Source organism: Cannabis sativa, chromosome 2 (assembly GCF_029168945.1).
Source record: "Cannabis sativa cultivar Pink pepper isolate KNU-18-1 chromosome 2, ASM2916894v1, whole genome shotgun sequence".
NCBI classification, from domain to species: domain Eukaryota; kingdom Viridiplantae; phylum Streptophyta; class Magnoliopsida; order Rosales; family Cannabaceae; genus Cannabis; species Cannabis sativa.
Window position 1 is genome coordinate 520,266 of NC_083602.1, and position 27,584 is coordinate 547,849.

Below are 27,584 nucleotides of genomic sequence, written 5' to 3' on the forward strand. Positions count from 1 at the left end.
GTCCACTTTAATCAAGCGTTGTTGGCAAAACAAGCTTGGCGAATCCTTGAGAAACCTGACTCTCTTCTCAGTCGTGTACTAAAGTGTCAATATTTTCCAAATAGCTCTTTTCTTGAAGCATCTTTGGGTTGTTCCCCCTCTTTAACTTGGCAGGGTATTCATTGGGATAGGGATCTTCTATCAATAGGCTTGCGTTGGAAAATTGGTGAAGGGAGAAAGATTAGGTCTGACATTGACCCTTGGATCTCGAGACACATCACTTTCATTTGTCTTCATTACACTGGACCGATTGATTGGGTTGTTGCCAATTTGATAACAGATGAAAGACAATGGAATGTTCCCATACCACAACAACTTTTTCTCCCTTGGTTGTGAACAGAATTTTAACCATTTCGTTATGTTTTTTGAACAGCATAGACTCCCTAATTTGGCATCATCACAACTCTGGTTTCTACACAGTTTAAACTGACTATCACTTAACATCAGTTCATGATGAAATTGATCAAAGTTAAAGTTCACACTTAGCTTCATCTTGTTGAAAGTTCTTCTAGTCTTTGCATTTTCCCTCGAAAGTTAAAAATTTTGCATGGAGGGCTATCCACAATGCTCTTCTGATTGCGACCTCTTTAGTTTGAAGAAAGGTAATCACAAACTCAACTTGCTTTGTTTGTAATCAAGTATGGGAATATGTTGGACATGCACTTTTTAGTTGTAAATATGCCCGAGCAGTATGGCGTAACTCGAGTATGCTCTTTGATTAGCATTTATCTTCCTCGAGGTGTAAATGTGACTATTTGTTTCATTTATCTTCAATGTACTCCAAGTTTTAAATGGAAAAAACTTTTTGCACAATTTAGTCAATCTGGACTTAACGGAATCAAGTTGTACAGAGTTAAAATGCAAAATCAACAAAAGACCTTGCCTCTTTTGCCACAACGTATTTAGGCAATTCCAGATCAGCTAGGGACAAATACCATACAACAACACCTGCCACTACAGCCACCTCCTGCTGCTGCTGCCCCTACCCCATGGAAACCTCCTGAAATGGGTGATTTAAAGATGAATGTAGACACTGCTATGGACGTTTCGCAAAATGTAATTGGTGTTGGTGTTGGTGTTGTTATTCGGGACTCTAATAGCCAGGTTGTCGCAGCCCTATCTAAGCTTCGGATTGGCAATTTCAGTCCCCATGAAATGGAGGCCAAAACTCTTTTTTATAGTTTAAATTAGGCTCTTCAACTACAATCGCTAATTGCACAAATGGAGACAGATGCACTTATGGTTTCTTTTACTTTGCGAGTTCCCTTCAATTCAATCTCTTCTTTTAATGATTTGATTGTAAACATCTTTAGTCTTATATCATTTTTCTCTAATGAACTGCTACTCATGTTAAACGTACAACAAATATAATTGTCCAACGATTGACTAAGCTTACGTTAAGGGGAAGATGAGGTTCATTTCTAGTTGGAGAATATCCCTCCGCTTATCTACACTATTATTGTAAATGACTTGTCATTTTAATTTATAATAACAAATATTTCACTTAAAACAAATTAATTATTATATTTTTTTTTTTTGAGTCAATTAATTATTATATTTAGTTTAAACAAAAAATACAAATCCATCATCAGTGCATAATATGAAAGTTTATATTCTAATTTCCAGTATAAAGGTTGTATTGTATAAAATAATAAATAACACTATATTTGAATTAAGCAATGTATTGTATTAATTATTACAACCAAATTTTTTAATAAAATATATATTGTATCATTTAATACATAATAAATAGTTCGTATTAGCTTATATTATAATATTTACCAAGGATTTGAAGTCAGCACCAATCTCCAACCCAGACCCGATACCCGAGACCTATAGTTGGTGTTGGGATCAAGTGTATTAAAAATATATTATAACTTTACACAATAATAAATGTATTAGCACTAAAAACAAACCAAATTGAAATGATCATCAAAGCAAATGATATACACAAATTCAACCATGTTCATAATACCTTTCAATGGTTAAAAAAAAGTAATCTGGAAGCATATTTTTCTTCAACTGTAATTTACAGAAATTTTTAAATCAAGGCAAATCAAACAAAGTATGATGTTTTTGGTCTCAATACAGAATTGAAGAAAAGGTTATATTATATTTGCCTTCCTTTTTCCAGATTCAAAGAAACTAATAAGTGAAAAACAATAATACATCAGATCCACCACCAATGATGATGACGACGACAACGATTAGCGTGGATTGATTTTTTTTTTTATCATAATTACAGAAAAATTTGATCACCCTTCTTCCCCGAACTCCTTTGTGAATCTCTCGTGTACCTCGAGGTCAGATTTGCTCACGGTAGGTCTCTGTCTAGCAAGCACCTTATCGAAATCTGTTCTCGAAATGGGAGGTGGAAGGATCTGCACAACAACCAAAATCAGAATGTAAGATACAACAAGAAAAAAAACTGAATTTGGAATGAGGGCCGGGATTTTCTTTACCTTTGAAGCTTCGCCTCGTGCTGCCAGATCCTGCATAGATACTTGGATCGCACCCGGTTGCTTCGGTCCACATGGTACCCACATACCATCAGAATTCTTAACAAAGAACATTGCATCTTGTGTTTTACGAACAGGTTCGAAAAGAACATCTTTAACCTGTGGGAAACAGTTCGAGTAAACAGTTAATTACATTTCTTCTAAGAAGAACAAAACAGATAGCATATCATGAGGCTCGGTGGTGCTTACACAAACAGCAACATCTGATCCCGAAAAACCTTCTGTTTTACGACCTAAGCTTTCAAAATCACTTTCTGTCAAGTTGTGAGGAGTATCTCCCAGATGCACCTAGCAATAGTTATCAAAAGCCAAAACATCAAACTTTAAGCCATTGTTTAGATTAGATAATAAAAGATCGACTGTAATCATTTTAAATTACCTTGAACATATGTTGTCGTGCCTTTGCATCGGGTAGAGGAATATAAATTCTCTTGTCAAAACGTCGCCGAATAGCCTGCATTTCTACTAATTAGCCATAGCTACAAAACCGATCGCAAGTGGTTTCAAAAGAAGACACGAAAAGCTTCATGTTTTTTTCTTTTACCTGGTCTAGAGCATAGGGAGTATTTGTCGCCGCAAGTACAAGTACTTTCTGATCAGTAGTTCCTACGCCCTAAACATTTGAAAGATAATTCAAGTTAAGCAACAAGCTGCAAATGAGTTCATCAACTCTTCCATAAGAGAAATAAACAAATAAAGTCCCCACAATAACAGGCAATACAATTTTTAAAATAAACCAAATAGCTAACGATAACCATGGAAATTAGGATACACCCATTTTCTCTTAAATATACTATTATTTGATACATTAGGAGCATAATTATACGGAAAAAGAACAAAATCTTATGATACATCTCAACAAACAAGTAATATCGAGGATCTATTGATGAAGAACAAACTTAAAAAGACAATTTTTATTACACTTATCATATTAATTTTCTCACAGAAGGAATAAACATTCATTAAAAGTCGAGGAAGAAAAATAGGTAAGTAGATGAAAATAAAGCAACCTTCCAGAGAAGGACTAAGCCCGAACACAATCAGAAAAAGAAACCAAATACACACAACCTATGTTAGACCCCATATTAATAGGGTGTGCTGGAGTATAGGAAATAAAGGGGTATGACTCGATGTATGGAGAGTAGTCTCCAGTGAGATTTTAATAGTATATATAGAGGTGAGTAAGGGATTAGAGTGGGTATGCAAAGAATTGAGTATTTTCTCTATTTGCATCATGGAGACATCCTATCCTAGGCCTCTCGAAATGCCTAGGCATTGTATTTTCTCTTTTATTGCCATAGCCTAATTTCCTACTGTTTTGCTTGGCTATTGCTAATACTACTGCTAGGGGGTTGGTTCACATCAACCTACTTCATCGGTCTCTGTGTAAAACTAATAGCCCGAAATAATTTGATGATCATATATATAGTTAAAATAAGTCACTGCGAGAATAGGATGCATAATATAGAGCATGTGAGTGAGCCAAATGAAATAAAAATTGACCAAGCAACTCAATAATCCACATTCACAACTTCCCGCTGCATTTACCTGCATCTGTACTAGAAGCTCGGTCTTAATACGCCTCGAAGCTTCACTCTCATTGCCTTCTCCACGCTGGCCACACAAGGAATCTATTTCATCAACGAAGATGATAGATGGAGCACTGTCTCGTGCCATTTGAAAGAGATTAGAAACTAACTTTTCACTTTCACCCATCCACTTTGAAACAAGGTCTGATGATGAAACGCTGCCATATGTAATCAAAATAATTGAAAATTAGGCCCCAGCAGAAAGTAAGTTAAATTAAATATGCAAAGGGTTGCCATTAGTCACACCCTTATGCAAAACCTAGCTAATATATAAACATGAGATTCATTTACACAAGTTTATGTAGGAACAAGCTATGCACCACAGAAACCGAATGAAAGTACTTATAGAGTAGTATACTTTATGCACCAATGACAAGATTACACCTTCCGAAGAGGTACTACACTAAAATGTAATATGCTCTCATCAAAACTTACAAAAGTCATAAGACAAAGATGCAAGTACAATAGTTCAATTCATTATGGGTTCTATCTACTATGCAATGAGTTAGAAAGCTATGGAACAAAAAGCAGCTCGAACTGAGACTGACATGTAAATTTCTTTACACAGGTCCACACAAGTCATAACAAGAAAACATGTTCAATATAGTACCAAAATCACAGGGGTTGCTTCCTCATCAAGCAGCTTATGGACATTTTGTAAACGGCTATGTTCAATAAAAATTTCAAAATGTCAAGATATAAAAAAGGTAACAAAATGTATTACCTGTAAAATGTAGAATCAGCTTCAGTTGCAACGGCCTTGGCCAAGTAAGACTTACCAGTTCCAGGTGGTCCATACAATAGAAAAGCCCTCCATGGACGTCTCTTCCCTAAACAGTTATAATACCATATTAAACTATGAGTTATGACCCTAGAAGCAAAGGGTAACAGAGTACAAACCTAGCATTTGATATAATGTACAACAAGTACCCTTTTTTAAACAATCTAACGACTGATGTTCATATTCAAACAATGTGCATTCATGCGGTGTGTTCAACAGGTTATGTTATAACTAGAACTCCTTAATAAATTATTATACATAATTATCATTTGCAAAGAAGATTACTATGAATCATTCTGCAAACTATAACACTAATTTACAATTAGAAGGTGTAAGGTACTAAGTAAAAGCAAAAATAAAATCGCCAATGCATGGTAGGGTAATACAAGTTCAGAAAGGATAATGGTTAAGATTTAGAAATGAATAAACCATTAGCAATGGTGAACTTTCAATCTTTTAGATACCATGTTGCTAAAATCACTTCATCTACCCATTGACCAAAACAAATGCTTTTCCAACAAGTCAAGACTCGGCACAAGGCACATTTATAGTGGTATGTGACTATATATATATAGTATAAACACACACATATATACACACACAACTATATCCCAGTCTAAAATGCTAAAAATTTAAGCTTTTTTGTCAAATTTGACAAAAAGTACTAAGGGTGTGTTTGGAAAGCCCTAGTGGAATTTGGAATTGGGTGTAATTGAAGGTAATATACATTTCTCTAACAATGTAATTACTATAATTGAAAATAATTGAGAGATCCTGATTCTCATGAACCCCATGAGTATAATTTCTTTGTGTAATTGCTATAAACTTTCCAATTTAAATAGCAACTACTAAAAAATATTATTTTCATCAGTACACGACTTAGAATTACAAAGTGAATTCCGAACACAACACTAAACAATATTATACTCAAAAGAATCAAAGCATAACGATTTGGATTGGAGATAATTACACAATTTGGTATATTGGACATTCTCCAATTATCATGGCCCTAATGAGAATCATGAGTATAATTACATTGTGTAATTACTATAAAATTTCCACTTCAAACATACACTACTAAAAAATATTATTTTCCTAACTATTTTGACAAAAAAAAATATCAACAATTCATATATAACTACCCCTCATATCTAAACACACATTCTATCTTAATATACAGTGTAATATAATTACACTACTAAGTAATTAAGTCACTCCCCAAACGCACCCTAAACTATATTATACTCCAATAATCAAAGCATAATGATTTAGACCAAGAAAAATAAGGAGAAAAAAGCACAAATTAGTAAAGCCTAAATCCTATATATATTTATAGAGTAAATTGCAGCATAAAGTGGCATAAGCCCAATAAATTTTTTTAGCGGCACGGCATAATTACTTAATATTTGTAAAACTATAATTTTTCTCCAGTTTCGTCAATACACTGTTTTGAATTTATTAAAAGAAGATTTAGAATTAACTGACATTATATGTTTCTGTCCAGACTCTATAATATACAGTCTAGGTTCAACAATATTAAAGTATATCATGGCAAAACTGGAGAAAAATTATAATTTTACAAAAAAATTAGATAAACTTACTTATGACACTATTTACCCATATATATATATACACACACAACTTTATCCCAGTCTCTCTATATATAGACACATATACACAACTATATCCCAGTCTAATTGGAATGACGCTAAACATCTAAGCTTTTTTTAATCAAATTCGACATAAATACTAAACAATACGAATTACCCAAAGAATCAAATCATAAGAATTTAGACCAAATAAAAGAAAAGAAGCACAAACCAGTAAAGAACTGAGGAAACTTGACAGGCAATATAACAGCCTCCTGCAATGCTTGCTTAGCACTCTCCAAACCCGCCACATCGTTCCACTTCACATTAGGTTTCTCCCTTATGATCGCCGAATTAAGCCCAGCCCTAAGCTTAGCCTGCTCTGGATCCTCACCATCACCACCTTCCCCACTACCATCTTTAGGCTTAGTCTTCGGCCTCGTCGCCACAGCAGCATCTCCGTTCGAAGCCGGACCAGGACCACCATCGTCCAAAACCGCTCGGATCTCCTCAGCACGCCGCAAATACTCGGTAAACTTCTGCGTAATCGCTTCCTTAATCTTAGGATTCTTCTCGTACTTCAAATGCGTTCTGAAGTACTCTAACGCATTCATATACAAAGGAAAAGCCTTCGCGTAATTCCCAGCATTGTCTTCCTGTACGGCTTGTTTCACGTACTCAATCGCTTGTTCCTTAAAATTGCTATACATGTTCGTGTACTCGAGAAATCAGAAACAGAATCAAAAAAATCGCTAAATCCAAATACCTAATATGAAGAATCCAAAAGATGAACCAAACCCTAGGATTTGAACGAACTCATTTCTGAGATGTTAGCTTGGCAGATGGAATTAGAAAGTGATGAGATCGGAGCTTGGTTTATTGGAAAGCCTGGAAATTGAGCTTGAAATCGAATTTGTTTGTGGTTGAATTTTGGATTTTCCCGAGAAAATAAAGAATTTTCTAGGGAAAATTTTAGAGTGTTGTTTTGGTCTCGAAAAAAAGCTAAGAAAGAAAAGTAAAGAGAAATTTATGTACGCGTTTGCAATTTAAATAAAATTTCTTAATATTATTTTTTCAAAACAATTAATTTCTTAATGTCTTTTTTTAAAAAAAAAATAATTTCTTTTATTTTTTTGAAAAGAAAAAAATTAATTTCTTAATATCATTAATGATGACAAATAATTCAAAATTCAAAAAGAAAAAGAGAAATTATTCCTAAATAATGTAATTGCCTCTTTTCTTTCTTGTTCTATTTGCACTATAAGTACATCTCATAAACTTAAATAATTTTTTTTTCTCTCAAAAAAAAAAAACTTAAATAATTTTTATAGATTATTTTTAATATATTTTAAAAAAAATTCCTCACAAATTTTAATACTTATTTTACTTTTGTATTTATATTTTTTTTAAATTATGTATATTTATTTTTTATTCTTTAAAAAAATCATATAATTTTTTTGTCTTAATATTTAAAATATAATTTATTTTTATTTAATAAGTATATTTTTTAAAAATAAAAATGGGAAGAAAAACTTAGTACACTTAAAAGATATAAATTTTATTAAAATGAAATGTGTTTAAAAGTTTTTAGATAAAATTTCTCAAATAATGCATATATTATATTTTTAGAACTTAAGTAACTTTTAATGTGAAGTTAATGGATTGTTTTAAGGGGTCTTTTCAATATTATACCTAAAATTAATTTTATTTATAAAAATACCTTTAAGAAAATTATTTGCACAAATACCGATTGCCACGTCAGCATAAATACCGAAATATAAAATAATTACCGAAAATTGAAAAAAATAAAAAAATCTCGCTTCCAGAAATTTTAGTGTTTTGCAAATTTTTAAAAAAGCAACCTTTTGGTTGCTTTTGATGTAAATAATATATCAATTAGTTACTTTTTATTAGAAAAAAATTAATTCAAGATAATTTTTTTCTCATACACATTTGGTTGCTTATTTTGATCAGACAACTTTAAAATTAATATATATAATAATTTTCATATTGTAACTAATTCTATTATGTTTTAGATACTATTTGGTAACTTTATAAGTTTTTTTATTAACATATTAAATTCTTTTTATTAAATAAATTTATTATTAGTATACTATATTTTAACTTTTAAATACAAAATAATAAAAGACTTTAAGTTAAGTTATGATGTTACTTGATATGTTAAAGTTTATTAAATTTTAAATTTTATTACTTTTTGTTACAAAATATAAAAAAGGAACAAAAAAGTTTCTTTTAACACATACTAAAATGTAAGAGAGATATCTAAATGTTAGAGGAAAAATAAAAAAAACTAAGAGAAATAATAAATTTAGAGAAAAAGAATAATAAAAAAATAATAATAAATGAAGAAGATTTTTTCAAAAAAACAAATTAATAAATAAATGAAGAAGATAATAATGTCAGAAAAAGAAGAAGTAAACAAAAAGGAAAAAAAAAGTAAAAAGATAAATATTGGAGGAGACTTAAAATTTCTTGTTTAGATTTTAAATTATAGTGTGTTATTTTGTTGTTTAAGAAACCTTAGTCTAACTTTTAATTTTAGTCATTTTTTTTGTAGCAAAAAAATATATGCTTCTAACATGTCAAAATGATCACTTTAAAAAATAGATTATAATAGTGTAATTTTTGTGTCCAAATAATAAATTGCGTGGCTGAAAAAACTTTTGAAATAAAAAAAAATAAAGAAAGTGAGAATAATAACAATTTGTGTCGTTTATTCACATATTTTTTTTTTAAAAAAAAAATCTGATTGTATATCAACTAGGAGAGTCAATAAAATGTAAAAGAAAAACATATGGTTAATTTTTAATTTTAGTAGGCGTGTAGCGGTATTGAAAACAATAAAATTGTCTAAGAAAATTTCATAAATACAATTCACGTTGATACATATAATTATTTTTTTCTAAAACTACTAATTAGATTAAAAAACAAAAAAGAATGTAAAATAAAAAAAAAGAATAGAATGTAAAAAAAAAATATTTGATCAACCTAGTTTACTGTTATTTTGAAAAAATAAGATTTTTATTAAAAAAAAAAGCTACTGTCTAGAAAAAGAAAACAAAAAAAAGCTAGCATGTAGGCAGAGTTTAAGAGAGAGAAGCAATAAATATACATTGGTATACCTATAAAAAAGAAATGCCTAAATTGTGAGTATTAAAATAGGTAAGGGTAAATTCTTAAATAATTTAATAATAATAGTTATTGGTGCAAATATTTCTTGTTTTAAGTCATTAAATTTTTATTTTTTATTTAAAAATTAATTTAAGGCTAATTTCCAAACTTTGTAAATTTTAAAGGTTGTTAAAAAAAAATTTGAACTATATTATTAAATTTTAAAAAAAAATTAATATGGATAAAAATTTAAAAATATAATTTAATATTAACATCTGAGAACATAATTTTATACATAAATAATTACTGAATTAGTAAAATTTAATGAAACTTGACAAAAATATTTAAATTTAATAATATTAATAGTTTAAAGAGAATATTTTAACTTTCGGTAATAATACAGAAAAAAATTAAATTTAGTTATTTATTTATAACTAAAAATTAAACTTCATTTAATTCCCAAATTATTATAATTTTAATTTTATTTTTGCCTTGACTTTGTCTCTTTCCTTTGTTTCGCATATGCTAAGAAGAAGGTCTGAACTGTGTTTCTTTGAGGAGCCAGCCATTGTTGGTTCAAAGAAAGAGTCAAAAATGGGGAAAAAAGATAAGAAATTGAGACACCAACCGAAGCATTCTCGAAGACCAGCCTTTAACGATGATGAAGAAGACTATAGCAATAACACTAGTCTCCCTTCTAAGCTCAATCTCTCAGACCAAGAAGAAGAAGAAGACATTGATAGTGAAGTTGAAGAAGAAGAAGACGATGAAAATGATGAATACCCATCAACGGAAACTCCATCAAAATTCCTTCTTTACCAACAATCTGTTCAGGTTTCACCATTTCTCACTCATTTTCTTTGTTTTTTTTACATGGGTGTGTAAAATGTTTGATTATTGATTTTGAATGAATAACAGTCACCCAAAGGAGATATCAGTTATTTGCAGAAGTTTTTTCTTATGTATGTGGGTGGGAGGTTACCTCTTCACTTCCAGGAAGATTTTTGTGGTACTGCTCTTCTCAGGTACATAGCATTTCATATTAAGAGAAAAAGATTCTTGCTTTGAATTGATTTATTAAGTTTATGTAGAAAAGAACTACTTTAGCATATTAAAGGTTGTTGGATTCAAAGACTTTCTGGGCACGACGATTCAGTACATGGACAATTGCTACTTTAGGAGTTCCAGGGGCATGTACGGAAAAATAATCTTAATTAGCATTTGAAGATTGTGGTTAGAGTAACCAAAGCTAAATCCACTTGTGTTCTTATAGTACTCAGTTGAGTTTTGGGTTCATGGTTTGTTAGTGCTTTTGAACTTGTGTGTGTTTATCAATTCAAGCTGGTTAAGTTAACAAATCATATGTTGTTCTAGTATTTTGATATAGTCTTGTATCAAAGCTTTGGAGGTTATTTTATTGATAATGAATGTGCTTCAACTTCAATCACTACATAATGATGGGGTTAATTTTGAGTTTGATACTTTCTTGAGGTTGCTAGTTCTTCAATTTCAGTCTTTCATAGCATAAGAGTGTTTTGATGATTTCTGAGTTTGAAAAAAGAAACATCACCTTGACAACATGTTTTGCATTCTTGGTATTGGTTTGGTGTTGATTTAAATTTGTTTTCGGGGTGACCAATAGGAGTAGCTCAAGGTTTGAGGTTCGAGCACCTCCTGGTACCTAGATAGCAATCGCTATAGTTTCCTGATTCCCACCGAATGTTGTAGGGTTAGGCAAGGATTCTAGTTTCAAAAAAAGAAAAATGTTTTCGGTGTGGGACTTAATCGATAAAGTTTAGGGTCATTGTGCTATTTCTCAGTTGGTATGCCATCTCAACCTTATCATCTAATTACTAATTTTGTGTTTGGCAGTACAGAGTGGCTCCGAAGTGACTCGAGAAGGACTGCTGTAGGATTGGATTTCGACTTGGAAGCACTAACATGGTGCATGGAAAACAACATAAACAAAATCGGGGCTGATGGGTACTCTAGAGTGTCCCTTTTCCATGGAAATGTATTGAATCCGAGTGAGGCCAAATTAGTCGAGTTTGAGCCACAGGAGCAGATGAGGAACGTTTCGTTGGAAGAGAAAAATGATGAAGTCGAATCTACTGTTCCAGAGGGCTCTACTTCCTTGGCTGGTGGTGATAAGTACATGAGGAATTTGACACTTCCCGATAGGGACATTGTTTGTGCGTTTAACTATAGCTGTTGTTGTCTTCATTCACGAGCTGATTTGGTGCGGTATTTCAAGCACGCTCTTGCTGTGTTGTCTAAGAAAGGCGGGATTTTCGTGATGGACTTGTACGGTGGTACTTCATCGGAACAAAAGTTAAGACTTCAGAGGAGATTTGCCAATTTTACGGTATGTTGAAACTTGACATGTAATGCTGTTATTCGGGGATAATTTTTGTCTGTGAAAGGATTGAAAACACATCCTAAAAAGACTTTCTTTATTAAATTTGAAATAACATAACAGAAAGATCAAAAGAGTAAATATTAAACATGAAACTGTATGAGTAAAAATTGTTGATGTAATTATGGTGCTAACACCAAAGGTGGCGTCTTACGAGTGGAATTCGATATTGAATTGCACTAATAACGATGTAGAAATTACTTCGGATGTTAGGCCTTTAGCATTTCTCTATAATTATAGTTTAAATTCCATCTTTTTATGTTTCATTTCAGTTGATCTGATCAATCTTTTCAAATCATTTGCTGTCAAGTGCAGTATGTATGGGAGCAAGCAGAATTCGATATCCTCGAACGAAAAACAAGGATTAGTCTCCATTTTCATTTCAAGAATCAGCAGAAGAAACTACGCCACGCGTTCTCCTACAGTTGGAGGCTGTAAGTTAGACTCTAGTGTTTGCATATGTATTAAGCTGAATCATTTCGGGTTTGAAAGTTCTAAAAACATAACGAAAAACTTCCCATTTGTGTGTTATGTTATTAGGTGGTCATTGCCCGAGATCAAAGACTGCTTAGACGAGGCTGGATTTCGATCGGTCCATTTTTGGCTTAGGCAAATGCCAAACACGGGAGAGAACAAAAGCATGGTTGGATTTGGCGCAGGCCGAGACATAAAATACGAGGAGATGAAGCACTTCGAACAACAAGATGCTTGGAATGCATACATTGTAGGCGTTGCATAGCCCTCGTTTATCTTAAATGGTCAGACATGTGATTTGCTTACACAAAACTCGAAGGTTTCGAGTCCCTTTTGGGGCACTTAGATAAGTGTTTTATCTTAAATGGTCAAACATGTGATTTGCTCTCGCAAAACTTGAGGTTTTGAGTCCCTTTCGGGGCACTTGTATAAGCGTTTTAGTTTTCTGATCCTCAAATATTAAAGGGTTAGACAAAGAATTTAGCTTAAACTTTTTCTATAGTTTCCACTTACAAAACTTGTTCATTTACAATTTTATTGTCCTTTTGAATTATGGCTCTCTTTTTTTTTCACATTCTTCACTACCATTTATGTAAAGATCAAAACTATTGCTAATTTATTAAAAGAAAAAAAAATTTACAAAAATATCATTTTATCTATGAAGTTATTGTTAAAAAAAGTGGAAATTACTTGTACTATAGATTTTTATTAAATGATTAGATATATGGATAAATTTTAATTTTAAGTAAGTTATGGTATTTTTCTATTTTAAATTATTATGTGGGTGTTTTTCTCCATTTTTTTTAACTTTTTTTTATATTTTCCCAGAAAACCATTTTCTCTCTTACCTCTTTGTCTTCTCCTCCACCATTGTTCCTCTTCACCTCTCTGTCTTCTCCTCCATCTTCACCCCTTTCATTCTCAGGCGAAGCTTCTGTTAGGCTATTTTTAGCCTATGTTTTGGATCCAATTTATGTGCGTTTTTAGCTGTGTTGGGACGGAATTACGCTTGTTTTCTATGTTTTCAGGTTCTTTGGAATAAAAGAGGTCTCGGGTGCAGAAATTCGTTAAAAGACGTGCTGAGCCGAAGAAAACTCAATTTTTGAGCAATTGTGCATATCTGGCCGCGGCTAAACACAACTTGGTCGCGGCTAGATCTCGAGAATTCAGAAGGCTTCAGTCGCCGCGGCGATGAAGAGGCTCGCCGCGGCGAGTTACGAGATACAGAGAGCACCCAATTTTGCAATATTCTCGCCGCGGCGAGAGGAAGCTTGGCCGCGGCGCGATCCCGTACGGACCAGGGGCATTTTCGTCCATCGAACCCTAAATTTCAATTATAAATAGAAAACTGCGATTGGAAGTCAGGGAGAGCGATTTGGAACCCTAAAACACAGCTGAGAGCGGCAGGAAGAGCATAGAGATTCAAGTGAAGATCCAGAATTCATCCACCAACAGTTCTTTTCTTTATTCCTCTTTAATTTATTTATGTTGAATATTGCTATAGGAATGGTTATGGATTTATTTCTGAACTAAATTTCCCATTTAGGGAGGATGATGATTGTTATTTAATGTTTTGCCTAGTTAATGTTTAATTACCATTCCTCAATTCTTGTGTGTGAAATTATCTTAGTTTGTTCTTAATTTCATGTTTAAGATTGATCTCCTTGTGCATGCTCTATGATCTCAATTCAAAATCTGAAAAGTGAGAATTGAGAATGCTAAAATTAAGATAATCAATGTTCTATGTGAAACGAAAGTATTTGCATGACTTATGTGACGAGTAGATTATTGCTTAATGCTGATTTTATGTTAGTTTAATTAAGGAATTAATTAGATAACATGTGATTTAGAATCTAGAAGATCTGAAAGGAGCTAGGTTATTTCATAATCTGTCATTCACTCCAAGAATAGGATAGTAATTAAGCATTAACGATTTGGGTAAACAACAACAGGATTCTCCTCCCTATTGTCTCATCTTGCTCAACTTTAAATTGTGTTATTAAGTTTTCTGAATTTCTTTCATATTTTACTGTTTTTAAATCATACTTGCTTTCGATTTACCGAATAGAATCATAAGTATAATTTAGTGGTACTTAATCCAATTCCCTGTGGGATCGACCTCACCTGTGTGAGATTTACTACTTGATTGCGTATACTTGCGTAGTGTTTAAAAATACAGCAACAAGTTTTTGGCGCCGTTGCCGGGGATCTGTTAAAGATTAATATTACATAAAATTATACTAACTTCTACTTTGGTATATTTTCTCTTGCTGATTTTTTCTAACCTTTTTCTTGCAATATTTTCTTGATTTATTTCAGGAATCCTAAGTGCATGCGCCGTCAAGGACAAACAGTCATATTACCAGTTGATCACGAAATTGAGAAAACTTGCAGGAGGAATCGAAAGAACAAGAGGCAAGAAAGAGTTTCGAATCAGCTGAAACATCGAAGATCATGGTGCGAATGTGAACAATAATGCGGAAACAATGGGGGTAATAACGGTAATAATGGAGGTGCCGTGGAAGATCAAGCTAATGGCCGTAGCTTGAGAGATTACATTCTCCCTACTCGACGGGAGTGCGGTCATGTATCGGGCCACCCAAGATGGATGCAAACAATTTCGAGATTAAGCCTGCCATCCTTCAAATGGTGCAGTCTTCAGTTCAGTTTGGTGGTCTCCCTTCTGAAGATCCTAATTTGCATCTCTCTAACTTCATGGAACTTTGTGAAACTTTTAAAGTTAATGGAGTTAGCGATGATGCCATTCGACTGAGGTTGTTCCCATTCTCGCTCAGAGAACGAGCCAAGAGTTGGTTGAATTCTTTGCCACCTAATTCTATTGCTACATGGAATGATCTGGCAACAAAATTCTTGTCAAAGTTCTTTCCTCCAGCTAAGTCTGCAAAGCTAAGAGGAGAAATCAATAATTTCTGCCAACAAGATAATGAATCTCTCCATGAGGCTTGGGAGAGGTTTAAAGATCTGATCAGGAGGTGTCCTCATCATGGTATAGAAAAGTGGATGCTGGTTCACAACTTTTATAACGGGCTGGTTGGTAATACTAGAACTTTAATAGATGCAGCAGCGGGCGGAGCTTTTATGAGAAAAAGTGCTAATGAAGCGTATGATCTATTGGAGGAGATGGCTCTAAACAATCAGCAGTGGCCAACTGAAAGGAGTCAATCTAAGAAGGTAGCTGGTGTGTTAGAAGTTGATGCCATCACAAAGTTAACAGCTCAGGTTGAGGCATTGACTAAAATCATTGCAGGGCAAGCTAAGCAAGCCCAAATTGTTTGTGAGTTATGTGGAGGAAGTCATCACTTTTCGGAGTGTCAAGCAGATGTGGATGATTTGCCAATGGATGAAGCTAAAGCCATTGGGAATTTTTCACAGAACAACAACAACAACAATTATGGGTTCAACCAGAATAACAACCGAAGAAATAGTGGGTTCTATCAACAAAGAAATCAGAACCAACGGTTTAATCAAAGAACAAGCCTGCGGTGGAAGTTCTAGTTTGCGGACAGATTCTTGCTCCAATTCATGACCGAAACTAGATCTTCAATTAAAGACTGCGGACTCGGATGGGCCGGCTAGCAACTCGGGTAGCAACCCGCCCTCAAGGGAATTTGCCTAGCACAACTGAAGTTAATCCCAAAGAAAATTGCAAGGCAATTACCCTGAGGAGCGGTAAGAAGTATGATGGGCCCGAGTTACCACAACCAATTGAGGAAGACGAAGAAATAAATGCTCAACCAGTGCAAACACAAACACCAACAGCAGAGAAGGCTACTGACAGCCCAGCACCACCACCACTGTCCCCACCAATTAGTATTGATCATCATGTAAAAATACCCTATCCTCAGAGGCTTAGAAAGTCAAGCTTAGACAAGCAGTTCACCAAGTTTCTAGAAATCTTCAAAAGACTTCACATTAACATTCCTTTTGCTGAAGCTCTAGAGCAGATGCCAAGTTATGTGAAGTTTATGAAGGAAATTTTGTCAAAGAAGAGGAAGATGGAAGACTATGAGACAGTGGCTCTAACTGAAGAGTGTAGCGCTATTCTACAGAAGAAACTCCCTCCAAAACTCAGAGATCCAGGGAGCTTCACTATTCCTTGTACTATTGGTAAAATTGAAGGAATAAATGCACTATGTGATTTAAGAGCCAGTATTAACTTAATGCCCTTGTCAGTGTTCAAAAGATTGCAGCTAGGTGAAGCAAAGCCAACTACTGTAACTCTTCAATTGGCAGATCGATCGCTAGCTCACCCTAGAGGAGTCATTGAGGATGTGTTAGTAAAGGTGGACATCTTTCCAGCTGATTTCATTGTTCTGGATATGGAAGAAGATAGTAATGTTCCTATCATCCTGGGGAGACCTTTCTTGGCAACAGGGAAAGCACTAATTGATGTTCAGAAAGGAGAGTTAAAGCTAAGGGTACAAGGAGATGAAGTTGTATTTAATGTGCTCAAAGCAATGACCTATCCTACGGCTAGTGACAACTGTTTTGCAATTGATGTGGTGGACCAGTTGGTGGAGACAAAGACACATGCTGAAGATCCTCTTAATCTGACTTTGGTACAAGAAGAGGTGGTGGAACAAGACGGTAAGGAAGCTTATGAGTATGCTTTGTGGCTCGATTCTTATGGACCGCTGAATAGAAAATATTATGAAGAGTTAGGAGTCATACCAACAAAGCCTACCCCATCTACTGAAAAGCCTCCTCAACTAGAGTTAAAAGTCCTACCAAAGCATCTCAGGTATGAATATTTGGGAGAAAATAAGACACTTCCTGTTATTGTGGCTTCTTCCCTATCTTCTGTAGAGACAGATAAGCTATTACGGGTTCTAAGGAAGCATACAAAAGCCATTGGATGGACTTTAGCAGATATTAAAGGGATCAGCCCTTCAACTGTAATGCATAGAATCTTAATGGAGGAAGGAGTGAAACCAACCATTGATGCACAACGTAGATTAAATCCACCAATGAAGGAGGTTGTCAGAAAAGAAGTCTTGAAGTGGTTAGATGCCGGGGTAGCGTACCCTATTTCAGACAGTAAATGGGTGAGCCCAGTCCAAGTTGTTCCAAAGAAAGGAGGGATGACGGTGGTAAAGAATGAGAAGAATGAACTCATCCCAACCAGAACTGTCACGGGATGGAGAATTTGCATTGACTACCGAAAACTCAACAAGGCCACAAGAAAAGATCACTTTCCACTCCCATTCATTGATCAGATGTTAGACAAGTTGGCAGGACAAGAGTACTATTGTTTCCTTGATGGATACTCAGGGTATCACCAAATAGCTATAGCACCGGAGGATCAAGAGAAAACAACATTCACATGTCCATATGGTACTTTTGCTTTTCGACGAATGCCATTTGGGCTGTGCAATGCTCCAGCAACATTTCAGAGGTGTATGATGGCTATATTTTCAGATTTAATAGAAAAGTGCATCGAGGTGTTCATGGATGATTTTTCAGTGTTTGGCTCATCGTTTGACCAATGTCTGAGCAACTTGGAATTGGTTTTAGCAAGATGTGAAGACTCTAATTTGGTGTTTGAATCGGGGAAAAGTGCCATTTCATGGTTACGAAGGAATAGTCTTTAAGGACATAAAATCTCAAAAGAAGGTATTGAGGTTGACAGAGCCAAAGTATCTACAATTGAGAACTTGCCTCCTCCAATTTCAGTTAAGGGAGTTCGAAGCTTTTTGGGTCATGCCGGGTTTTATAGAAGATTTATCAAAGATTTTTCCAAAGTGGCCAAACCGCTATCCAATCTTCTTGCTAGTGGAGTACCTTTTGAATTTGGGAAAGATTGTCTTGAAGCATTCCAAATTCTCAAGGAGAAGTTAATCTCAGCACCGATTGTGACTACACCAAACTGGGAATTACCTTTTGAAATCATGTGCGATGCAAGTGATTATGCTATTGGAGCAGTTTTGGGACAACGGGTTGACAAGGTATTCAGAACCATTTACTATGCAAGCAAAACCTTGAATGATGCCCAACTAAACTACGCTACTACAGAAAAAGAGATGCTGGCCATAGTGTTTGCATGTGACAAATTTCGACCCTACTTGATTGGCAATAAAGTGATAGTGTATACAGATCATTCAGCAATCAAATACTTGATGACTAAGAAGGATGCCAAACCACGACTGATTCGATGGGTTCTTCTTTTGCAAAAATTTGATCTAGACATAAAAGACAAGAAGGGTACTGAGAACTTGGTGGCAGATCACTTGTCAAGACTAGAACTGGAAGAAAGTCAGAATACGAAAGAGGTACAAATAAATGAACAATTTCCCGATGAACAACTCTTTAGTGTGAGGGAAAGTCTTATGGTACCATGGTATGCTGATTATGTTAACTACTTAGCTGCTAATGTCACTCCTCCTGAGCTATCTCGTCAACAATTAAAGAAATTCTTTTCCGAGGTAAAACATTACTATTGGGAAGAGCCAATCCTCTACAAGCACTGTGCAGATCAGATAATAAGAAGGTGTGTGCCTGAAGAGGAGATGTACTCTATTCTTAATCACTGTCATGCTCTACCATGTGGGGGACACTTCAGTGGAACTAGAACAGCTGCAAAAGTGTTGCAAAGCGGGTTCTTTTGGCCAACGCTTTTCAAAGATGCTAGTACTTTTGTGAAGGCATGTGATCGTTGTCAGCGTACAGGAAACATCTCAAGGAGAAACGAAATGCCTTTGACAGGAATCTTGGAAGTAGAGTTGTTTGATGTATGGGGGATAGACTTTATGGGTCCTTTTCCTTCATCGTTTAGCAATCTATACATTTTACTAGTTGTGGATTACGTATCAAAATGGGTAGAAGCTGCAGCAACACCAACTAATGATGGAAAAACAGTTCTTCGGTTCCTTCAGAAGAATATATTCACACGGTTTGGTACTCCCCGAGCGATCATAAGCGATGAAGGGAGTCATTTCTGCAACAAACAGTTCGAAGCACTCCTTTCAAAGTATGGTGTTCGTCATCGAACTGCCCTCCCCTATCATCCGCAAAGTAATGGTCAAGCTGAGATTTCTAACCGGGAAATAAAGATGATTCTGGAGAAAACGGTGCAGAGATCAAGGAAAGATTGGTCAAGAAAGTTGGATGACGCATTGTGGGCTTACAGAACAGCGTTCAAAACGCCAATAGGGATGTCACCATATCGGTTGGTGTTTGGAAAGGCGTGTCATTTACCGGTGGAGTTAGAACACAAAGCTTATTGGGCAATGACAACTCTAAACATGGACTTAAAAGGCTGCCGGCGAGAAAAGACTACTACAGTTGGATGAGTTGGAAGAATTTCGAAATGAAGCTTATGAAAACGCCAAGATTTACAAGGAAAGAACTAAGAGATGGCATGACAGAAATCTAGTCAGAAAGGAGTTTCAACCTGGTCAACAAGTTCTACTCTTTAACTCAAGACTAAAGTTGTTTCCTCGTAAATTAAAATCAAGGTGGTCAGGGCCATTTACGGTGATCAAAGTGTTTCCCTACGGAGCAGTGGAACTAAAAGGTGAAAGTCCTAATACTTTCAAAGTGAATGGACAGCGATTAAAGCTCTACTTGGGAGGTCAATTTGATCAAACCAAGTCCGCCATGATTCTGGCGCCACTTTGAAGATCTCGATCAACGTCTAGCTGAGCGACGATAAAGTTAGCGCTAATTGGGAGGCAACCCAAGTGTTCTTTTGATTTAGTTGAACTCTTTTTAAGTTTACTGTTATTTTTCTTGTTGAGCATTCTTTTTCGTTACTGAAAAAAAAAAAAAAAAAAATTTGTCAGTGGCCGCGGCCATGGGATGTATGGCCGTGGCCAGATTGGTCTTACAGAGAGAGGCTGTTTTTGGCGATTTCTAGCCGCGGCGAGGGGACATACCGCCGCGGCCAGATTGGCCTTACAGAAAGTACCTTATTTTCACGAATTCTCGCCGCGGCGAGGCTACAGGTCGCCGCGGCGAGAGTGGCCAGTTTCCCTTTTTAAATCCCAAATCCCTAACATTTCAAATCAAACACCACATTCAAACCCTCTCTTCTCCACGCCGAAAACACTCCTTCTCACCATTTTTTCTTCATCTAATCCCATTCAAAACTCCTTTTCACCAAATCTAACCATAAACTTTCATCAACAATCATCCTAAACCCTTATTTCTCTCATTAAACACTAATTCCCACTCAAAATCAACCCCAAATCCCTCAAACCTCACCCAAAATATTAAAAAAACCTTATTCATCCTTTTCTTTCTCAAAAGCTTCAAGATGTCAACAATGGAGGATGATTAAAGGAAGAATTGTCATTGAGGTATTGATTCTAAGACTTCCACTCCAATTTTTATTGAAGAATTTGTGAATTTGTTGGATAGTTTTGGATTATTTGGTGGATATTTGGGATTTTTGCTATATACATTGTTGAAATTGATTGTGTGAATAGAATTGGGTTAGATTGAAGGGGATTTAAATCCCGGGAAGTCAATTTTTAAGGGGAAGTGCTGTCGAAATTTTGAAAAAATCTTGAGAGTTAGAAAAAAATTTGGGTGCTATGGGTCCAAAGAGGTCAAGGGTTAATGAGGAGGGAGCTTCATCATCCAACCCATCTAGGGGACGCTCTAATCTTGATAGAGTTAGGTTTACCAACATGGAGGCTCAAGAGCGGTTTTTGAAATTGAAAGATAGGGCATTCATTGAAGATAGAGGGATAGACATTGTCAACCTAAACCAAACTGCCAACATTCCCCCTGCTTTTGCATCTATTAGGGATCAAATCCTACATAGGCAGTGGACTAAGTTCGTAGATGTCACTGAGCGTGGTAATCAAACTCTAGCTTTGGAATTTTTAGCCAACTGGCCTGAAAGAGAAGAGGGCAAAGTTAGAGTTAGGGGGGTTAGAGTGCCTGCTACCACAGCCGATATTCATGCCCTTTATGACCTCCAAACTTTCACTGTGGAAGAACAACCCTTGAAACGACAATTTTATGAGAGAAGTTTGAATTATGTGGATATTGCTGAGACTCTAGGGTATCCTGGCCTTAGGTTCCATGAGCTTAATGGAGAACCATACCAATTGTACCGATGTGAACTCAACCCAGTGGCCAAGGCTTGGCTTTACTTTGTTAGTGCAAGGATGCTCCCCAACAAGCATTTTTCTGATGCTCAAATGGACAGAATTAAATGGGTTTACGGCATTTGAAAGGGTATAATTTGAGTGTGGGGGATATCGTTCGAGTGACCTTTGACATTATGGTTGAGGGATCTTCTGGTGGAGGACTTGGGTTGGCTGGACTAATCACTGATCTATGTGAGAAACATGGGGTACCACAGTACTCATATGATACAAAGGCACCGCCACAGCGCCCTATTAACTTGGCGACTGTTCTTCGCTTCAAACCTCCTCATCCTCATGGTCAACCGCCAGTTCAAAGAGGTCCTCCGGCAAGAGAAGAAGAGGAACGTGAGGACATCGAACCACCACGTCTTGTCGGGCCTCTTGACCCTGCCATGCAGTACACTCACGATCAGCTGAATTATCTGATTCAGCAAAACATGCATATGCAAAATTACATGGCCCAGAGGAGTACCTTCGATGAGCAGCAAGTGGCTCAATTGAATACACTTGTCACGAGGATGAATATCGGTGTGGACGAACCGAACTATTTTGCCATGCCACCCCGTTTCAACCCTTATGACCAGCCACCGCCGCCAAACCCCTTCTAAGGGGCTCAGGTAAGTTTCTCTCACCCTGGTTAATTTTCACACATTGGGGACAATGTGCATTTTAGTTTGGGGGGGGGGGGAACTTAATTTATTTTATTTTTTCGCGTTTATTTGTTCTAGTTTAGTTTGTTTTAGTTTTTTTTTAGTCTTGCGTGATAGCTAAATTGAAAGATGGATTGAATTGTTGTTATTCACTTGTGCAATGGATTAAAACATAACTGTGTGCTTGACTTGCAACTGTTTGAATTAAATTGGATGTGTGCTAGGAAGTGATTCATGTAGATTTAAAACATTTGCTATTCTCACATATCACTTGTGTTCTATTTGGATTGTGGAATGACTGATTGAACATGGAATAGAATTTGTTTGACATACTCTCTTGAAGCGAAATCCTTGATGATTTTTGTTTGGAAAGTGATTTAGGCAAGTTTTCTTTGGAACGATTGAGCCTTTCAAGCCTGCCTATGAATTTTTTTTACCATAGTATACCCAAAGTTGAGCCTTAGCCTGTTTAAAAAAATTTTCACCACTTAACTGAGCGTTATCTTGAATTTTTTTTTTTTTTTACCCTGAACATACCTTATTATGCCATGAGCCTTGAAGCAAGTTTGGGGGGAATAAGTGCTGTAAGTGAAAAAAAAAAAATATAAAGTGTAGGAATGAGAGATTGAAAAAAAAATAAGAATATTGTGTGTTGTGCCTATGGAAAAAAAAAAGAAGAAAAAATGTGTCTTCTTGAAGAAAAAAAAAGTTAAGAAAATTATGAGGTACACACATAAGAAAAATTGCAATCTCTTATTTCTGTTTTTGGGATATATGGAAAGAAAGCAAAATAAATGTCTACGCTTGCTTGGTTAATAGTGCTTATGGTATAGTATAGCCTAAATGACTTCTCACCTACCCATGTACCTAAGCCATGTGATGTTAACCGAAAAAGACCTATTGATTCCAAATAGAAATTTGTCAACATTAGTGGAGAGAGGTATGTCATTCAAACTTATTGATCATGTGTTAGTGGGATGTTGGAAAGTTAGAACAGTTGTGATATTGATGGAAATTGCGATGCTTTATGTTTGTATGAATTACTTACTTGTAAAGTGCACATTCAACTTAGTTCTTAGAGTTGGCAAGTTGAAATTCTGGTTATTGATGGATTGAAGTTGTGCAGGTGGTGGTAACAATTAAATTGTTGGAAAGTTCAGCTATCATTGTCAGTTTTTTTTTAGTTTAGTCTTAGTTTACTCGGGGACGAGTAAAGAGTCAGTTTGGGGGAGTTTGTTAGGCTATTTTTAGCCTATGTTTTGGATCCAATTTATGTGCGTTTTTAGCTGTGTTGGGACGGAATTACGCTTGTTTTCTATGTTTTCAGGTTCTTTGGAATAAAAGAGGTCTCGGGTGCAGAAATTCGTTAAAAGACGTGCTGAGCCGAAGAAAACTCAATTTTTGAGCAATTGTGCATATCTGGCCGCGGCTAAACACAACTTGGCCGCGGCTAGATCTCGAGAATTCAGAAGGCTTCAGTCGCCGCGGCGATGAAGAGGCTCGCCGCGGCGAGTTACGAGATACAGAGAGCACCCAATTTTGCAATATTCTCGCCGCGGCGAGAGGAAGCTTGGCCGCGGCGAGATCCCGTACGGACCAGGGGCATTTTCGTCCATCGAACCCTAAATTTCAATTATAAATAGAAAACTGCGATTGGAAGTCTGGGAGAGCGATTTGGAACCCTAAAACACAGCTGAGAGCGGCAGGAAGAGCATAGAGATTCAAGTGAAGATCCAGAATTCATCCACCAACAGTTCTTTTCTTTATTCCTCTTTAATTTATTTATGTTGAATATTGCTATAGGAATGGTTATGGATTTATTTCTGAACTAAATTTCCCATTTAGGGAGGATGATGATTGTTGTTTAATGTTTTGCCTAGTTAATGTTTAATTACCATTCCTCAATTCTTGTGTGTGAAATTATCTTAGTTTGTTCTTAATTTCATGTTTAAGATTGATCACCTTGTGCATGCTCTATGATCTCAATTCAAAATCTGAAAAGTGAGAATTGAGAATGCTAAAATTAAGATAATCAATGTTCTATGTGAAACGAAAGTATTTGCATGACTTATGTGACGAGTATATTATTGCTTAATGCTGATTTTATGTTAGTTTAATTAAGGAATTAATTAGATAACATGTGATTTAGAATCTAGAAGATCTGAAAGGAGCTAGGTTATTTCATAATCTGTCATTCACTCCAAGAATAGGATAGTAATTAAGCATTAACGATTTGGGTAAACAACAACAGGATTCTCCTCCCTATTGTCTCATCTTGCTCAACTTTAAATTGTGTTATTAAGTTTTCTGAATTTCTTTCATATTTTACTGTTTTTAAATCATACTTGCTTTCGATTTACCGAATAGAATCATAAGTATAATTTAGTGGTACTTAATCCAATTCCCTGTGGGATCGACCTCACCTGTGTGAGATTTACTACTTGATTGCGTATACTTGCGTAGTGTTTAAAAATACAGCAACAGCTTCTTCTAAAACTCATCTCCATTGTCTTCATCTTCCCCCATCTTCACTCATTTCCTTCTCGGGTTGGTGACAACCATGTGTGAGTTTCTTCTTGTTGTGATTGGCCACTAATAGAGAAATAGACATCTTTGGCTAACACATTCCAACTGCCCCTAACGGTTTTACCTAACTGTCAGTTATGACAGTTAGGATCGGACATTCATAAAAGGCTATAAATAGTCAATTGCTATAGCATTCGGGTAGCAAGAGGGAGTTTTTGAGTACTAGTTCAGTGTGTAACAGAGAGGGATTCTTGGTGAGATGAGTTGTTTTGTAATTGAAGCTTTGCTTCATGAGTGAATGTGTCAAGAACACTTTGTAAACAACTGTGTAATCCTCTCTTCTAGCATCAATAAAGATTGAAGCCATTGGGGCTGTTCTGGCCGAGGAGTAGGCAAGTGATTCATCATCACTTGTTCGAACCTCGTAAACTTAACTGTGTTTGATCTTTCTCTCCTATTTCTATTGCTCTTAATTGCTTATTTATCCTTGTTCAAATTCTGGTTCTTGCTACTGGTTTTATTACTGGTTTAGTGGCAATTGTTCATAGCTGCATTACTCAACTTTCATTTGCTTTACACTATTCTTGATTAATCTCTTTAGTTTGTGTTGTTTGTGAGGTGAGTAATCATGTACTGATCACATCACTTCTCAAGCAGAGTTAGGGTTCTATTCCCTTTTCCTGCGAAGCTAGCTTGTGGTTCAATTTCGGCGAAGAAATTATTTTATATTTGTAAAAAAAAAATATTGTATTTATGTAAATACAACTAAAGAATTATTAAAAATAATTATTGTTGATGTAATTTTATAGAGGGTTTTGAATACCCAAAAAAAAAATGTTAAGAAAATTGCATTGAAACAATAAAGTATAAGAATAACAATGAACATGACTAATGTTATTTAAATATATGAGACATGTATTTATTGTTCATCATTCACTGCAGAGAATGATGCGAATTAAATTCAATTACTTTTAAAAATTGTTCGTATATTAGTCATGTTATTATACATTGTTATTACTTGCAATATTTATATTGGACATTATTGCATGTGACATATATTAAAGATCAAATTTTGCATACATCTTGAAGATTATGCAAAAACTATATACATATATTCTTTGAAATATTGTAAACGAAATTGCTGAATAATTTCTTATATTTTTATGGATAACCAAGTAATAAATTTTTAAGAAATTTATAATGATGTTCTACTTGTTCAATGTCATTCCTTGAAGTGAATGCAATAATTTTAAATAATCGATGACATTATTTACTACTCAAATATTTCCAGAAGAAAGTGGAAACAACCGAAAGATGAAATACCACACACAATCAAAGTGCATGAAATCTATATACCATGTGTGGATTGAATAATAGTAGTCGCGTACCTGTAGTACGGACACACTAATAATCAAGATAAAAGTATATTTGATTATTGAATAGAATGTGAATTGTATATATCTTTTAGTATATCACAAATTTATTGTACATTTAGAATATCTAAATATCATTCCTTGAAGAGAATGAATGGACATAAAATTTTATTTCAAAGAATATAAATTTTACATATATTGGTAATGCTAGAAGCAAATTAATATATACATATTTTATTATTTTTTGAAATCAATAGTTTCAAACTATTGTTGGTACAAGATATGTATATATATTTACTATTTAATTCAGTTTGCATATTCCCAGAAGTAAATATATAATTTACTAATATTTGTTAGTGATCCAATATAATCAAAGTGATAAAGAATCACAAAATGATTATTTGAAAAGCTTCTTGAAGAAGTCTTACATACAATTGCTACTTGGAGTAGTAAAATATCTTTGTATGTACCTAGATGTATAATTTTTTTTCTAGTTATGAAAGTGACAAGAAATGACTTATTATATGTACTAGTTGTACATTTAAATATATAATATATCAAGTCATGATAATTAGACTGATATAGCATATTCGGGAAACATATAGATTGCACTCTATAAAGAAGTATCAACACAAACAGTTCTCTATGAAGATAATACTGCTTGCATCGCTCAACTAAAAGGAGGGTACATTGAAGGAGATAGAATTAGAACACATTTCACCAAATTCTTCTTTATACATTTTAAGAAAATACATATTGGTGTTCAACAAATTCAATTAAATGTCAATCTTGCAAACTTACTCACAAAGTTATCACCAACATCTATATTTGAGAACACGACAGACAAGATCGAAATTCGTCGATTAGAAGATCTCCATGAATGCCTAAATGAGGAGGAGTTAGTTTACACTGCACTCTTTTTCTTTTGACCAAGTTTTTCAGCAAGATTTTTATTGAGCCAATTATTATGGACATCCAAGGGAGAGTATTATGAAATATTATTTATGGATGTCCAAATCACCATATTAATTATCACCATTAATGCTTGATTGTATTTTCTTTTATTACATATTAATTTAGTTTCTCATTCTTTTAGTCAATACTTTTGTATAAATAGAGGTTCATCCCATTAGAATAAACAACTGAGAATTTCTCATTCACTTTCTATTTCTCTCTTCATTATCTTCTTCTTTCTTCTCATTTATTTTATAACAAATTTTATATTTTGTAAATATAAATATGTTTTTTTTTTCTTTTGTAGTTATCTATGTTCTTGCATTACAATTTATTTAGAAAGAAATAATGTTTTCCCTACAAAGTAAAAGAAGAAGAAATAGAATATGTTTAGTCATAGATGTATAATTTTGTATAATTTTT

General features: G+C 34.7%; 2 protein-coding genes and 1 non-coding gene across 5 annotated transcripts; 1 reads left to right on the forward strand and 2 right to left on the reverse strand.

Annotated features, from left to right (window-relative positions):
• Window positions 1–1,986: 1,986 nt before the first annotated feature.
• Window positions 1,987–7,579, reverse strand: LOC115718988 (protein SUPPRESSOR OF K(+) TRANSPORT GROWTH DEFECT 1). 2 transcript variants are annotated; one of them, XM_030647821.2, is made up of 8 exons: window positions 6,750–7,579; window positions 4,872–4,977; window positions 4,107–4,305; window positions 3,103–3,171; window positions 2,938–3,012; window positions 2,748–2,846; window positions 2,502–2,657; window positions 1,987–2,420 (listed from the first exon to the last, which is right to left on the reverse strand). In XM_030647821.2, exons 1-8 carry the CDS (start codon window positions 7,225–7,227, stop codon window positions 2,295–2,297), a joined length of 1,308 nt encoding a protein of 435 aa, XP_030503681.1. In that variant the 5' UTR covers window positions 7,228–7,579; the 3' UTR covers window positions 1,987–2,294. The 2 variants fall into 2 exon arrangements, with proteins under 2 accessions (XP_030503681.1, XP_060965715.1); XM_061109732.1 differs by having other exon boundaries at window positions 1,987–2,657; window positions 6,750–7,577.
• Window positions 7,580–10,108: 2,529 nt separating this feature from the next.
• On the forward strand, window positions 10,109–13,092 carry LOC115721241 (uncharacterized). 2 transcript variants are annotated; one of them, XM_030650500.2, is made up of 5 exons: window positions 10,109–10,483; window positions 10,568–10,674; window positions 11,522–12,014; window positions 12,381–12,499; window positions 12,606–13,092. In XM_030650500.2, exons 1-5 carry the CDS (start codon window positions 10,172–10,174, stop codon window positions 12,802–12,804), a joined length of 1,230 nt encoding a protein of 409 aa, XP_030506360.2. In that variant the 5' UTR covers window positions 10,109–10,171; the 3' UTR covers window positions 12,805–13,092. The 2 variants fall into 2 exon arrangements, with proteins under 2 accessions (XP_030506360.2, XP_030506361.2); XM_030650501.2 differs by having other exon boundaries at window positions 10,148–10,483; window positions 11,527–12,014.
• A 2,351-nt stretch (window positions 13,093–15,443) lies between these two features.
• LOC133035239 (small nucleolar RNA R71) lies at window positions 15,444–15,550 on the reverse strand. Its single transcript, XR_009686517.1, has one exon. It is a non-coding gene; the product is annotated as a small nucleolar RNA R71 (small nucleolar RNA).
• Between the last annotated feature and the right edge of the window lie 12,034 nt (window positions 15,551–27,584).

Bases quoted from the DNA above. Each gene is read 5' to 3' on its own strand.
- LOC115718988 (XM_061109732.1), bottom strand. From the start codon at position 7,227: ATGTATAGCAATTTTAAGGAACAAGCGATTGAGTACGTGAAACAAGCC. The intron at 2,847-2,937 runs GTAATTTAAAAT...AACTATTGCTAG, and splicing joins CACGACAACATATGTTCAAG to GTGCATCTGGGAGATACTCC. The intron at 2,658-2,747 runs GTAAGCACCACC...TGTTTCCCACAG, and splicing joins GATCAGATGTTGCTGTTTGT to GTTAAAGATGTTCTTTTCGA.
- LOC115721241 (XM_030650500.2), top strand. From the start codon at position 10,172: ATGCTAAGAAGAAGGTCTGAACTGTGTTTCTTTGAGGAGCCAGCCATT. The intron at 10,484-10,567 runs GTTTCACCATTT...AATGAATAACAG, and splicing joins TTTACCAACAATCTGTTCAG to TCACCCAAAGGAGATATCAG. The intron at 10,675-11,521 runs GTACATAGCATT...TGTGTTTGGCAG, and splicing joins TGTGGTACTGCTCTTCTCAG to TACAGAGTGGCTCCGAAGTG.